This window comes from Protomyctophum parallelum (assembly GCF_964188405.1).
Source record: "Protomyctophum parallelum genome assembly, chromosome: 1".
Lineage (NCBI taxonomy): Eukaryota > Metazoa > Chordata > Actinopteri > Myctophiformes > Myctophidae > Protomyctophum > Protomyctophum parallelum.
This window is the reverse complement of record NC_139697.1, coordinates 19,170,255-19,182,604: the sequence shown is the minus strand read 5'-3', so window position 1 is coordinate 19,182,604 and position 12,350 is coordinate 19,170,255. Positions and strand designations below refer to the sequence as shown.

Below are 12,350 nucleotides of genomic sequence, written 5' to 3'. Positions count from 1 at the left end.
TATTCTGGTTTTCATGATATCTTTTAATTATTGTATTTCTTTGCAAAAACACTTTGTAACCCTTGTTCAGAAAGATACGATATTTATGTTTGTTTTTTTATCATCATCATGATCATCATCATCATCATTACCCTTTTTTATTTTAGTCACTACATGCTGTGGGAAGAAATGCTCGATAGTGGGAAGCTCAGATCATATGATGATTATGTCACACTTTAAGCGGATGTCTTTCTGTTCTTCTCTCTTTGTGTGTGTGTGTGTGTGTGTGTGTGTGTGTGTGTGTGCGTGTGTGTGTGTGTGCGTGCGTGTGTGTGTGTGTGTGTGTGCGTGTGTGCGCGTAGGTTTGTGTGTGACATGAGTGACAAACAGGACAGGCCCTATGTCTGCAGTGCCCCAGGCTGCTCCCAGGTCAGTGATATTGTGTGTGTGTGCGTGTGCGTGTGCGTGTGCGTGTGCGTGCGCGCGCGTGCATGCATGCGTGCGTGTGTGTGTGCGTGCTTCCATTCGCATGCGAATCACAGTGTCATATATATCCTCATCCCTTATCCAAAAATGAATTGCTTTGACTCCTCACTTGTCGTTTAACCAGTAAGACGCTCTGAGGGCCCTGAGCTTGACCTCGCGCTGAAACAACAGCTCTGCCCATATATGAATTTGGTTTTTTTTACGTTGTCAGGCCGGGTATAGGGTGTAAAATGTGTGCTATAAGGCGACACGGGGCCTCGGGCCAGCCCAGTTAGGGCCCAGTTATAGTTTTCGCCGGCTGCAAGGGGCGCAGCTGAACTAATAACTTTGGGGGCGGGCCCCGTCTAGAGTTTAAATGGACCAGTCGAAGAGGAAGGATGGATGGGGAAGGATCAACATATGGATTGTGTGAACAGGGCAGCTCCATCCATATATACACTGTATGGAGATCTAAGGGTTTGAGGTCAGATGTAAAGTTTGCTGGCCGGCTCCATATATGCAGATCTATAGGTGATGATCCAGTATTCTCCATGTATGGGCCATCCAGGGTTTGATGAGGTCTTGATCTTCATATATGGAGACGGCCATATATGGAGCGTGTCACGAGGCTTGATGGACTGACGGACATATATGGTGGCGTGACAGACAGCCTGACGGATGGACGGACTGACCGACAATTTTTGCAGGTTTTCAATAGGTTGCAATAAGTGCATTCATGGACTGTTTCATTGTTCTCTCTCTCTCTCTCTCAGGGGTTCCATTCAGAGGACCACCTGGTGATCCACAGGCACAAACATGAGATGACCCTCAAGTTCTCATCCATCAAGGCAGACAGCACTTTTACAGGTGAGCTGGACACGGTGGACCGCTATACGGTCGATTCGATCGATATAGAGTGACTTACAAAAAGAAGAACGCACGATAAAACAGTATTATCGTTGTGTGTTAATTCAACAAAAGAACGCACGGTAAAACAATATTATCGTTGTGTGTTACTTCAACAAAAGGTATACCAGTAGACGCCTGAGGGCGAGAAAGGTCACGTGCAGGCAGACAATTTGACATAACTCAAGTAAAGTACAAATACCTCAAATATTTACTTAAGTACAGTACTTAAGTAAATGTATTTAGTTACTTTACACCACTGGTTATGTGTCTTGCAAACGGTTCGAAATTAAGCTTCTGTGTTCACAGCGCACAAGTGTTGTGCGACTTGCGTGTGGGAATAATCGCTCAATACGACAAATCTACATTTGGGATAATTATCCCTACTGTAGGTACAGTACATCTTTGTGTCTCTCTCAACCAGTTAAAACATATAATAGGGGCTTGATTTCATTGCTGTCAGGAGGAAACCGTTTTTGAGGTTTTTTGATTTTCTTTTGCATAAATCAGTGCTATTGAACACTCTTTATGTCTTTATTGACCCCATGAAAAGTAGTAAAAACCTAGTAGACAAAACCTCTTAACTCCATTGGACCCTCAAACTGTCTGCTACCTCCACCACTCATGCAAGTAATTGACACTATATAAAGTCACAACACCGACTTTGATGAGGCAGCTATTGTGCTTTGTTTTCAAAGATATTAAGGATTTCTTCATTTCCTGAAAAACGAGTATTTTGGTTTCTTTCCCGACAGCAGAGATATGGTTTTTGGAATAGTGCTTATATTTCCTCACTCTTTCTACGCTCTCTCTCTCTCTCTTCGTCTCTGTCCACTGTACTGTTTGAACGAACTTGAAATGCCTTGGATACATCATCGACGATGAGCTGTCACTGATGAATAAATAACGCCTAATAACGCCAGGGAGAACAATAGTCTAGGAGACGGCCAGCAATTGTATCACAGCACAGACTCCCCCGTGCACCTGCAACTCATATCCACCGTCCAGCTGGGGTTCATAGCGTAGCTTTTTTGCCTCGCATGTGGTTGCTCTGATCCCCTGCCAATATTTTGGCTTTGGGTGTCCCTTATTGGGACACCTTTTCCCCTCTTCTTTCATTCCCTTGTATCCTCTCTTCATATTCTCATCGCCGCTCGGACTGGGCCGCACGCCAGTCAGTTTGAACATTGTCTCCCCCCCCCCCCCCCCCCCCCCCCCCGAGGAATGTGTGTTTGTGTTTATGTGTACGTGTGTGTGCATGCATGTGTGTGTGTGTGTGTGTGTGTGTGTGTGTTTATGTGCAATGACCTCTTTTCAGGATCAGTGCTTGATGAAAAAATGATGACTGCAGGTTATACAGTATGAAATCAGATAAGCTTGATACGGGCTTCGGTCCCACGGGCAGACTGTGCGGTGAAACAGATCTGCTCATGTTGCAGCATGTATACAGTACACTCCATCAGATTAGAGATAACATATACTGTACTGTGAGATGCAATCGTCGCCCTCAGACCCACTGTTTTTTGTTTGTTTTTGTTTTACTATTCATTCTGTCAAAGGCTGCTGTGTTGTTGCCGCAATTATTGTCCACTTATAAAGTTGTCTCTTTTCTTTTAAAAGGATTGGGTTAAAAGGATCCCTTATATGCCTTAATAGTTAATACATTATAATTGCTGGACCACACATGGACATTGCGATGGGAATGGGCCCTATTGAGTGAAGGACGTGCTATTTCTAAAGCAGTGGTTCTCAAAGTGGGGTCCGGGGACCCCCAGGGGTCCTTGAGGCAGTTCCAGGGGGTCCCCAGCTAAATGATATGTTACAGACCCTTATGGGTCTGACCCTTATGGGTCTGTAACTCTGAGAGTGTAGAAATGGAGTGTATACATTTGTACACTGTCAGAGTTAAATTAACACTGATTTCACAATATGAATTGGGGTCCCAGTCCCAGAGATAGAAATGCTATTAAATGGTGGTCCGTATAGTCTTGTCGAACTGAGGGTCCATGAAATTAAACGGGTTGAGAATCACTGCTAGAGCCGTAAAAAATCTTGCTCTCATGGGGGTCCCTGGCATATCTCTTCAAATGGGGGGGTCCGCGGGGCCAATTAGTGTCAGTTTGGGGGTCGTTGACATGAAAACGTTTGGGACCCACTGTGTGCTAAAGTATAATGTATTGAGCTCAAGTCCTCGTGACTGTGACAATTAGCATGTGGTCCAAGCACGTTGTCTTTGTTCATCTGTTACATAATGAAGCCTTAATGAATTACCCGGATATTCCAGAGAGACTCGCTAATTGCTTTGTGTCCAAGCTCAGGCTTCTGTTCTGCCCTGCATTAATCCATTCTAGGCGGGAACCCCTTTTGGTGTTAGCATTATGCTATATGCTTTAGCTATCGAAAAATAGCAGATCTACAAGCTCATAGCGCGCCACCGAGTGGCGCGCTATGAGCTTGTGGGTCTGCTGTTTTTGAAAAATCGAAGAACGAAGAACGACTGACATAGAAACATAGCTTTTTCAGAAAACTGTCAGGATGTAGAAGACATTTTTAGAATCTGATCTCAGGTCATAATGGGTGTCCTGCATGGTGGTGTCCATATTTTTGGGAATGTCATCATATATAGGCGGAAATGGCCTGGGCTCTATTGCACACGTGCCATTTTGGAAAGAACTTGGGCCCCTTCTCTACTTCCTAGGTGTTAAACCGTATGAAGGCTCTGTTTCCATTCTGGTCAAATATTATAGTGCATGTCATTGCCACTGGAAACACTCTGCTACACCAGACACTCAAAGTGTCCTTGGGTGGATATTTAGCTCCACCAGTGCTGTGTGGTATAGCCTGTGTTGTAAATGGTAAATGGTTGCTTGTATATATATTGAAGTTGCAGTTTCGTCCAAAGCGATTCTCAAATGTGCATTACATTCACACACAGATGGCAGAGCCGCAGGAAACCATACATGTTCATCGGGAGCAATTAGCGGTACAGATAGATGCATATTTCTGCTGTCGGGAAGAAATCACCTATCTTCAAAATGTTCATCTTTTAGGACACGAAGGAGGAAATTAATAAAACCTAATATTGTGAAAACAAAGCAATGTTGCCTCATCAAAGTCGATGTTGATGACTTTATATATATTGTCAATTACTTGCGTGAGAGGGGGAGAGGTGTGGTGGAGTTGAGGGTCCAATGCAGTTAAGAGGTTTAATTGGTCCCCAAAGCGCTTCTTTACTCATTTCATTGGTTCACACAGACGTAAAGGGGTGTTCAACACAGCTCTGATTTATGCAACAAAATTTATTAAATCAAGAACCTAAAAAAATTGAGTTAGGTGGTTTCCTCCCGACAGAGACGATGATGAGGAGATGACAAATAAGGACAAAGCCTTAATCAGGATTCTTGTCACTTCAATGGGTGTAGTATCATGCGCTATGATGCACCTCACTATCTTTCTTTTGTTTTTTAAATGTATCCCACGATGTTGTAACCCATTGTTTGACCTGCAGTGTCAATTATCTAAAGTAATCCTGGGCTCTACACACTCCCTCCGCCAACCTGGGGAGAGCAACGGAATGAACCCCATGCTTACTTCTATACATGAGTAGTCCAAGCTGCTTCTTTCTCACCTGACAGGGGGGGGGGGTTCCCCGGCTGGACGTAGTGCGTGGAAGGAACACGTGCATTCCAAACAGTCCAGGGGGAGGCAGTATAGATACCAGGATTACTGCATGTTTTCTTGAGAGCGTATACCTACCCTAGGGCACACGGGGAGAAAGTCAAAGTCATACGATTTGTCACACACGTTACCGCAGTGAAATTTGTTCTCCGCATTTGACCCATCTCTTGGAGCGGTGAGCCGCAGCCAAGGAGCGGTGAGCTGCAGCGTGCGCCGCGCTCGGGAATAATTTGATTAGTAGATTTGACCCCCCAATCTAACCCTTTGATTCTGAGTACCAAGCAGGGAGGCATTGGGTCCCATTTTTACAGTCTTTGGTATGACCCGGGCCGGGGATCGAACCCCCGACCTCCCAGTTTCAGGGCGGACACTCTAACCACAAGGCCACTGTCTGGACACGGGGAGAACATGCAAACTCCACACAGAAAGGCCGTTCGCCAACCCCAACCTCGGGTGTGGGCGCTGATGACGTGGAGGAGGGAACATGCACCGTGCACTGCCTGCTTTGTCCCCCAGTGCACAGTCACAACACTGTCACGTGACACCGTTTGTCTGTAACCATAGAAATGGCCGTCTGCGTTAGTGTAAACATCGGCGCGACCCCTGACCTTGCTGGTCGTTTTTTCCTTTCTCTCACTGTCTTGTCCCTCCTCCTCCTCCTCTCTGTCTCTCTCTCTCTCTCTCTCTCTCTCGTCATTGTCCCTCTTCCTCAGTGGTGGAAAGTGACTAAGTACATTTACTTAAAGTAGCTATTTACATTTACATTTACATTTCTAATTACCTTTTTCTTTTCTCGGTATTCAGACAGCCAGCAATGCGTAAAACGCTCCCCAAAAAATGTAGTCTCTGTGACACAACTAGGGGCCGCAATCTGCATTCAAAGATTTTCCTAGAAGCTTTGTCATTGGTCTACTCCCTTATTGGTTAGTCATTTCTGCAGGTTTTCTTTTCTTTTAATTTTTTATGATGTCACATACATATACCCTCTATAGAGCGTCGCAGTCCCGCCCCCTGTCAGGAAATGATTCCCAATGCATTTTTCCCATAGACATTTTAGTATTTTATTAAAAGTATTTATTGAAAGACGGTTACGCCGCGGACAAAGCCAACTCGAGTCGTGACAAATCATGACAATAAACACAATATTTTGGACCAAACAAATAATTACAAAAAAGAAAAACAACAAAAAAGTGTTGTAACCTGCCATTTCTTTCATCTTTCTAATTATTTTTTCGGCCCAAAAAATTGTGTTTGTTGTCATGATTTGTCGCAACAAGAGTCGGCTTTGTACGACGCTTAAAAGGTCTTTAAATAAATACTGTTTGAAAAGTCTATGAGGAAAATCAACAGAGAATAATTTCCTGGGCCCTGGTAGGGGGGCGAGACTGCAACGCTCTATATAGCCACGGTTATACCAAAGTGGGGTCCGGGGACCCCCAGCGTCCCTTGAGGGAGTTCCAGGGGTCCCCACCTAAATGATATAGTTATAGGAACCAAATGAACCCTTATGGGTCTGTAACTCAGATCGTGTATACAAATGGACTCTCAGAGTTAAAATAACATTGATTTTATGATATAAACTGTGGTCCCAGAGATAACCTAGTGTCGCATGTCCAACTGGGGGTGCTTGAAATAAAAATGGTTGAGAAATACGGCTCTAGTAGAACCGTAATAAAAAATCTTCTCTTATGGGGGTCCCTGGCATATCCATTCAAATGGGGGTCCGCGGGGCTAATAAATGTCGATTCAGGGGTCCTTGACATGAAAAGGTTTGGGTAACCATTGCTCTATATAGCGTGCCTCCTGCAGGAAATCTCGATTCAAAACAAAGACATTTTGACCTTTGACCCTTGCCTGTTTAGACTGTGTGCAGAGAGGCCATTCTGATCTTATCACACACACAGAGAGAGAGAGAGAGAGAGAGAGAGAGAGAGAGAGAGAGAGATGGGTTTCCATGGAGACCATGGGGTGACAGACAGTTGATTTAGAGACTGCAGGAGCAGCGAGGGACTAGTATGACGGGGAAAAAAAGGCAGACATATATGTGTAATCGCATACCGTGTGACTCCTATGTGTCTCCTCTCCTTCGGTAATTTGACGTGTGTGCGCGTGCTCGTTTGTGTGTGTGTGTGTGTGTGTGTGTGTGTGTGTGTGTGTGTGTGTGTGTGTGTGTGTGTGTGCGTGTGTGTGTGTGTGTGTGTGTGATGCGTGTGTGTGATGCGTGTGTGTGATGCGTGTGTGCGTGCGTGCGTGTGTAGATCAGACCCCCACACCTACCCGCTTCTTGCGGAACTGTGAAGAGGTGGGCCTGTTCAAAGAGATCGAGGAAGAGTTTCTACAGGCACAAGAAGAGGAAAAGAATAAGGTAAAACGGAAGAAAAATAAAGTACGAATAACGCACACACGCACGCATGCACGCACGCACGCACGCACGCACACACTCACACTAAATAAATACATGAATACATAAATATGAACAATTTGAATTGTTACTGAAAAATAATCATGCACAGCAACACACACATACACGCTGTACATATAAATACATACCAAAATCAATACAGCATGGAATTGTGGACCAAAATCCTATCCGACAACAACCAAACATTCAACGTTTTGGGTCTGAGAGGCTAAACCTCATCAATCGTCCGTGGCTCAAATGCTTGAATAAATAATTGGTCCTTGATATGAAAAGGGTTGATAAAACCGTATGCGTATATAATGTAGTTGACCGTGAGATCTGCCCCCCCCCCGGCCTGCTGTTTTGAGTGACATGTCCGTGCACGGGAGAGATCAGGGGAGATCGACAGACCCAATTAGACGACCACAGACATCTGACCTGGCAGCAGTGAAAGACACACCGGGCGATCGCGTTATCCTGCTGCAGGGAATTGAACATGCAGTCGGTCGGTGGCATCGAATACGCAAACGTGACATACATTTCTGAACACACGGTTGCACAACATGCATTTGAATAATGCTTGGGATTCATGCCTTTTGCATGCATGGAAAGCTTTCACGCACGCGCGCAGTCGCTCATGCACGCACGCACGCACGCAATGTGGACACATGCTCAGAGCATCATCATCATCATCATCATCATCATCATCATGGCAGAACACACAATGCAGGCAGTGTAAAATTTACAATTTACTTAAAGGACCACTTCACCACTTTTCAACCTATCTTCATATAATAGGTCCTCACTAATAATCATGAAAAAATGGCACAATTTTTTTTACTCGGTGTGTGTCTCATAGGAGGGCTATGGGCAGTTTAGAAACCATCTTCCAGTGACATTATCATTAGGCATATTATTTTTGAAACAAGGTTTCTTTACAAAAATGTTTAGATTTTAATTATTGTGAGAACGATGGCTTCCATTTTCGCATTGCAAGTTTTCAGGACTAGAAAGCCTGCAGTTTTTATTAGCTTGTATTCCCCATCAATGATGTCACTGGAAGACGGTTTCTGAACTGCCCACAGCCCTCCTATGAGACACAGACAGAGTAGAAAAAGATTGCACCATTTTTTCAAGATTATTAGTGAGGACCTATTATATGACGATAGGTTGAAAAGTGGTGAAGTGGTCCTTTAATTGTAAAGTCCAAAAAAGGTCAAAGCCGCATGCTCTCTCCAATGTCCCCCCATATATACAGACTCTCTCTCACAACGGGTCTTCTTCCCGTCCGCACCACCACCAGCCACCATCCCAGCACCAGCAGCAGCAGCAGCACCACCAGCTCAAGCCCCCTTCCCAGCTGCAGCTTCAGCACCCCGCAGCCCATCAGCCTCAGCAGCATGCCCACCCGCAGCCATCGCTCCACCACCACCCCCATCTCCACCCCTGCCTGCCGCACGGAGCCCAGGGCCCCCAGGCCCACGGCCCGGCCATGATGGGCCCCAGCTGCAGCCTGGCCGCAGGCCCGCAGGCCTCCCAGTCGGGCTCCGTCATCACCACCCAGGCCTCCTCACGTACTCGGGGTGAGTACTGGTATGGATGCTACTATAGATTGCTAATATACATACTATCTAATTTCCATGCCACCCATTGGAGTCAGCGCTCTGGAGCGCTGAATTTGCGCCACGATAAAAAAAAAAAAAGCAGACCTACAAGCTCGTAGCGCGCTACTCGGTGGCGCGCTATGAGAAGAAGAAGAAGAAGAAGAAGACCCCGAGTCGGCAGCCTAATCTTGTGATAGAAACGTTAAATATGCTGCTAACCGGGAGGTCGCGATATTTTTTTTGTTATTGAGCTCCTATAACATCGTCCCTCACCCCAGCATATCACCTCAATCGGAGCCTCTAAAGGACTTTAAAGATCGCGTGCGCCGAGTTTTGGGATCGCCATCATTGCCTATACTAGCGACGGGAGGCTAAAAGAAGCTAACATTGGTAAATATAATGGAATTGATTCTGGATTAAATATAGACGTTAAACAAAAACCCTGAGAAATCCCGGGTTTGTCATAGATTGTGGCACAAACACATAAACGCACACGACGTCTGAACCCCCCAATCCCCCCCCCCCCCCCCCCCCCCACACCCTCCCCCTCATGCGCGCTTCATCACACACCATTTTAAAACGGGTATATAGCCTCATATCCTCGTGTAAATGTTGCCTTTTCTCACTCCTCCATTTCCGCTCCCTTCCCCCTCCCCCTCCCATCCCATCCCATCTCACCACGACGCAGCAGCCTCGTTTTGGCGGGACTGCAAACTCGTTCGTTCGTTCCGTCTGGCGCATGCAGACTGCAGCTCCCATACATAATTTATCACCGCTCTAATGAATTGAGAGAAAGAGCGGGAGGGGGGGGGGGGGGGGGGGGGGGTGAGAAAAAAAACCACGCAAATGTACGTGAGAGAAAGTCAAAGGGACAGTGTGGCGGCAGGGGGGGGGCAGGGGGGCGGGGGGGGAGAGAGAGAGAGAGACGTATATAAGTATAAAGTGGCGAGACATTACGGATAGAGACCGTCAAACAGGCTAGTCGGCTCGGCAGACAGACATTTCCGCCCACAGTCGTCACAAACCCACCCAACTCGTCCCACAGCCACCCTCCCCACCAACCCAACCACCCCATCACTCGTCTCCCCCCCCCCTCGTCTCCCCCCCTCTCGTCTCCCCTCCCCCCCGTGCCTTTCCATTTGACATAATCCAGTATGTGTGCCTAAAAAAAGAGGCAGGCTGTGGGCCTGTGTGGCTTCTTCTTCTTCTTCTTCTTCTTCCACGAGTCTCTCTCTCTCTCTCTCTGGTTTATCACGCGGTTTGACAGCGGGGTCTGGTATTATGGGTTCCCCCCCCCCCCCCCGTTCCCCCTCTTTTCATCTCGGCTCTCTCTCCACTTCCTGGGCCTCTCTCTCGTCTATAGTCCTCACTCATGGTTTGCTCAGCTTTTGGGCTATGCCCGTACTGTAACTCAATACGCGCTTGAGCTTGAGCCCGTCAATGTGCTGTTGTCATCCCTTGTTTGTTTGTTTATCACATTTTGGGGCGAGAGAACCCCTTTTTGGTGTTAGCATTATGCTATGCTTTAGTAGCCTACTAGCCTTGCCAAGCCATGAGGCCCAGGAGCCTATCTCCTGTTTCTGTAGCGTGAGGCAGCTTGATGTACAAGTACACGCTAGTATGTCGCAGGGACTATGCTATGCTTTAGCTATTGAAAAAATACAAGCTCGTAGCGCGCTACGAGCTTGTATAGATCTGCTATTTTTTGAAAAATCGTGTTGCAAATTTGGAAACATATAGGTATAGAAACATAGGTATTTCAGAAAACTGTCATGATTTAGAAGACTTTTTTTTTTTAATTTCGACGTCAGGCCTAAATGGGTTATGGAACAGAGTAGCACTGCCCGGAGTCCAGAAAGCCTATCAGACTTGGCCAGTATGGTGGAAAAAGTACTCACATGTTTTACTTGCTTAATGTACTTATAAAGTACAACAAGGACAAAGCGCTCGTTATGCAGAATGTCCACATTTCAAGTTTTCAAATGTATAAAAACAAGGATTTTGAAAATAGCACATTTACAAGCTCACAATGTGTCGCGTCGCATCACGCAGCATAGTTCTGCCATTTTCAAATGGCCGAAATGTATAGGACTAAAGTGGCTAATGTATGTTTTGTCATAATAATCCAAATCTACAAAGTAACTATAACTAATTAAAGTTGTCAAATAATTGTAGTTGAGTAACAGTACAATAGTTGCCTCTGAAATGTAGTGGAGTAGAAGTAGAAGTATTGGAAATTGGAATTACTCTGTCTCAAGTAAAGTACAAATACCAAAAAAAATTACTTAAGTACAGTACTTAAACGTAAATGTACTTTGTCACTTTCCACCACTGGAAGCCTATCACACTTGGCCATGAGATGTGCGAGCTAGACCGTTGACATCAGACGGCTGCACTTGTTTCTTTATTGTTGTTGTATTAGGTGGGTTGACATGGTATCAGGGGAGAAGCATATTTTCTTCATTATTAACGGATATTTATTGTCTTTTGGGTCGTTTTTGGATCATTGAGCATGCACTAGACGAGAACTGGTCAAACCTCTTTGTTTGGACTGCAGCGGATATTCTTGGGAATCAATCAGACACTAATATAATAGTGTCGGCAGCTTATCGTTTGTCTCCAAATGTCCCAACACTCAGTAATGTGAATGTCTGAGTTGTACACATAAACCAAGGGCTCTTGAAACCTTTCAACTCTTGAGAGAGAGAGAGAATTTTGTGTTCTCATGCCGTTTTTACACAGGCTTTTACACAGGCTCCTCAAATCGTTTCCACAACGCGGGACGGCGGTGGCTCAGGGGTAGAGTGCCTGGATGGTAACCGTAAGGTTGCCAGTTCGAACCCGGGCTCCCCCAGAGTTACTGTCGAAGTGTCCTTGAGCAAGACACTGAACCCCTAATTGCTCCCGATGTGCTAGTTGGTGCCTTGCATGGTTTCCGCTGCCATCGGTGTATGAATGTGTGTGTGAATGGGTGAATGTAATGCACAATCTCTGTAAAGCGCTTTGGATAAAGGCGCTATATAAATGCACCATTTACCATTTACCACATTTACCACAACACAGGCCCACCAGCAAAAGAGACCTATCGTTAAAGGACAACTTTAGTTTTTTTTCAACCAAGGTTCATGTTTTAGGTTGTTATTAGAGAAAGTAAAAGGTGAGTGTTATTTTTTTTCTTCATTTGCTGCTTTCTTTCATTTTAGGGATTTTAGCTGTTTTTGATAGGGGGGCGGGGGCATTCGAGCATGGGACTAAATATGAATTGTTTTTACAAAATATTATGGCGATTTTATTTATTTATTATTTACTATATAGTC

At 45.4% G+C, this 12,350-nt stretch overlaps 1 protein-coding gene across 2 annotated transcripts in view; it reads left to right on the top strand.

Moving 5' to 3' along the window:
• Positions 1–335: 335 nt before the first annotated feature.
• Positions 336–12,350, top strand: part of LOC310862382 (cyclic AMP-responsive element-binding protein 5-like) — a 36,217-nt gene continuing 24,202 nt past the window's right edge. Inside the window, exons 1-4 of one of the 2 annotated variants that reach the window (XM_083770261.1) lie at positions 336–408; positions 1,218–1,311; positions 7,287–7,393; positions 8,733–9,016. In XM_083770261.1, the coding sequence (XP_083626387.1) occupies positions 355–408; positions 1,218–1,311; positions 7,287–7,393; positions 8,733–9,016 (539 nt within the window). In that variant the 5' untranslated portion in view covers positions 336–354. Of the gene's footprint in view, positions 409–1,217; positions 1,312–7,286; positions 7,394–8,687; positions 9,017–12,350 lie in introns of both variants that reach the window. The other variant, XM_083770260.1, reaches the window with a different exon arrangement.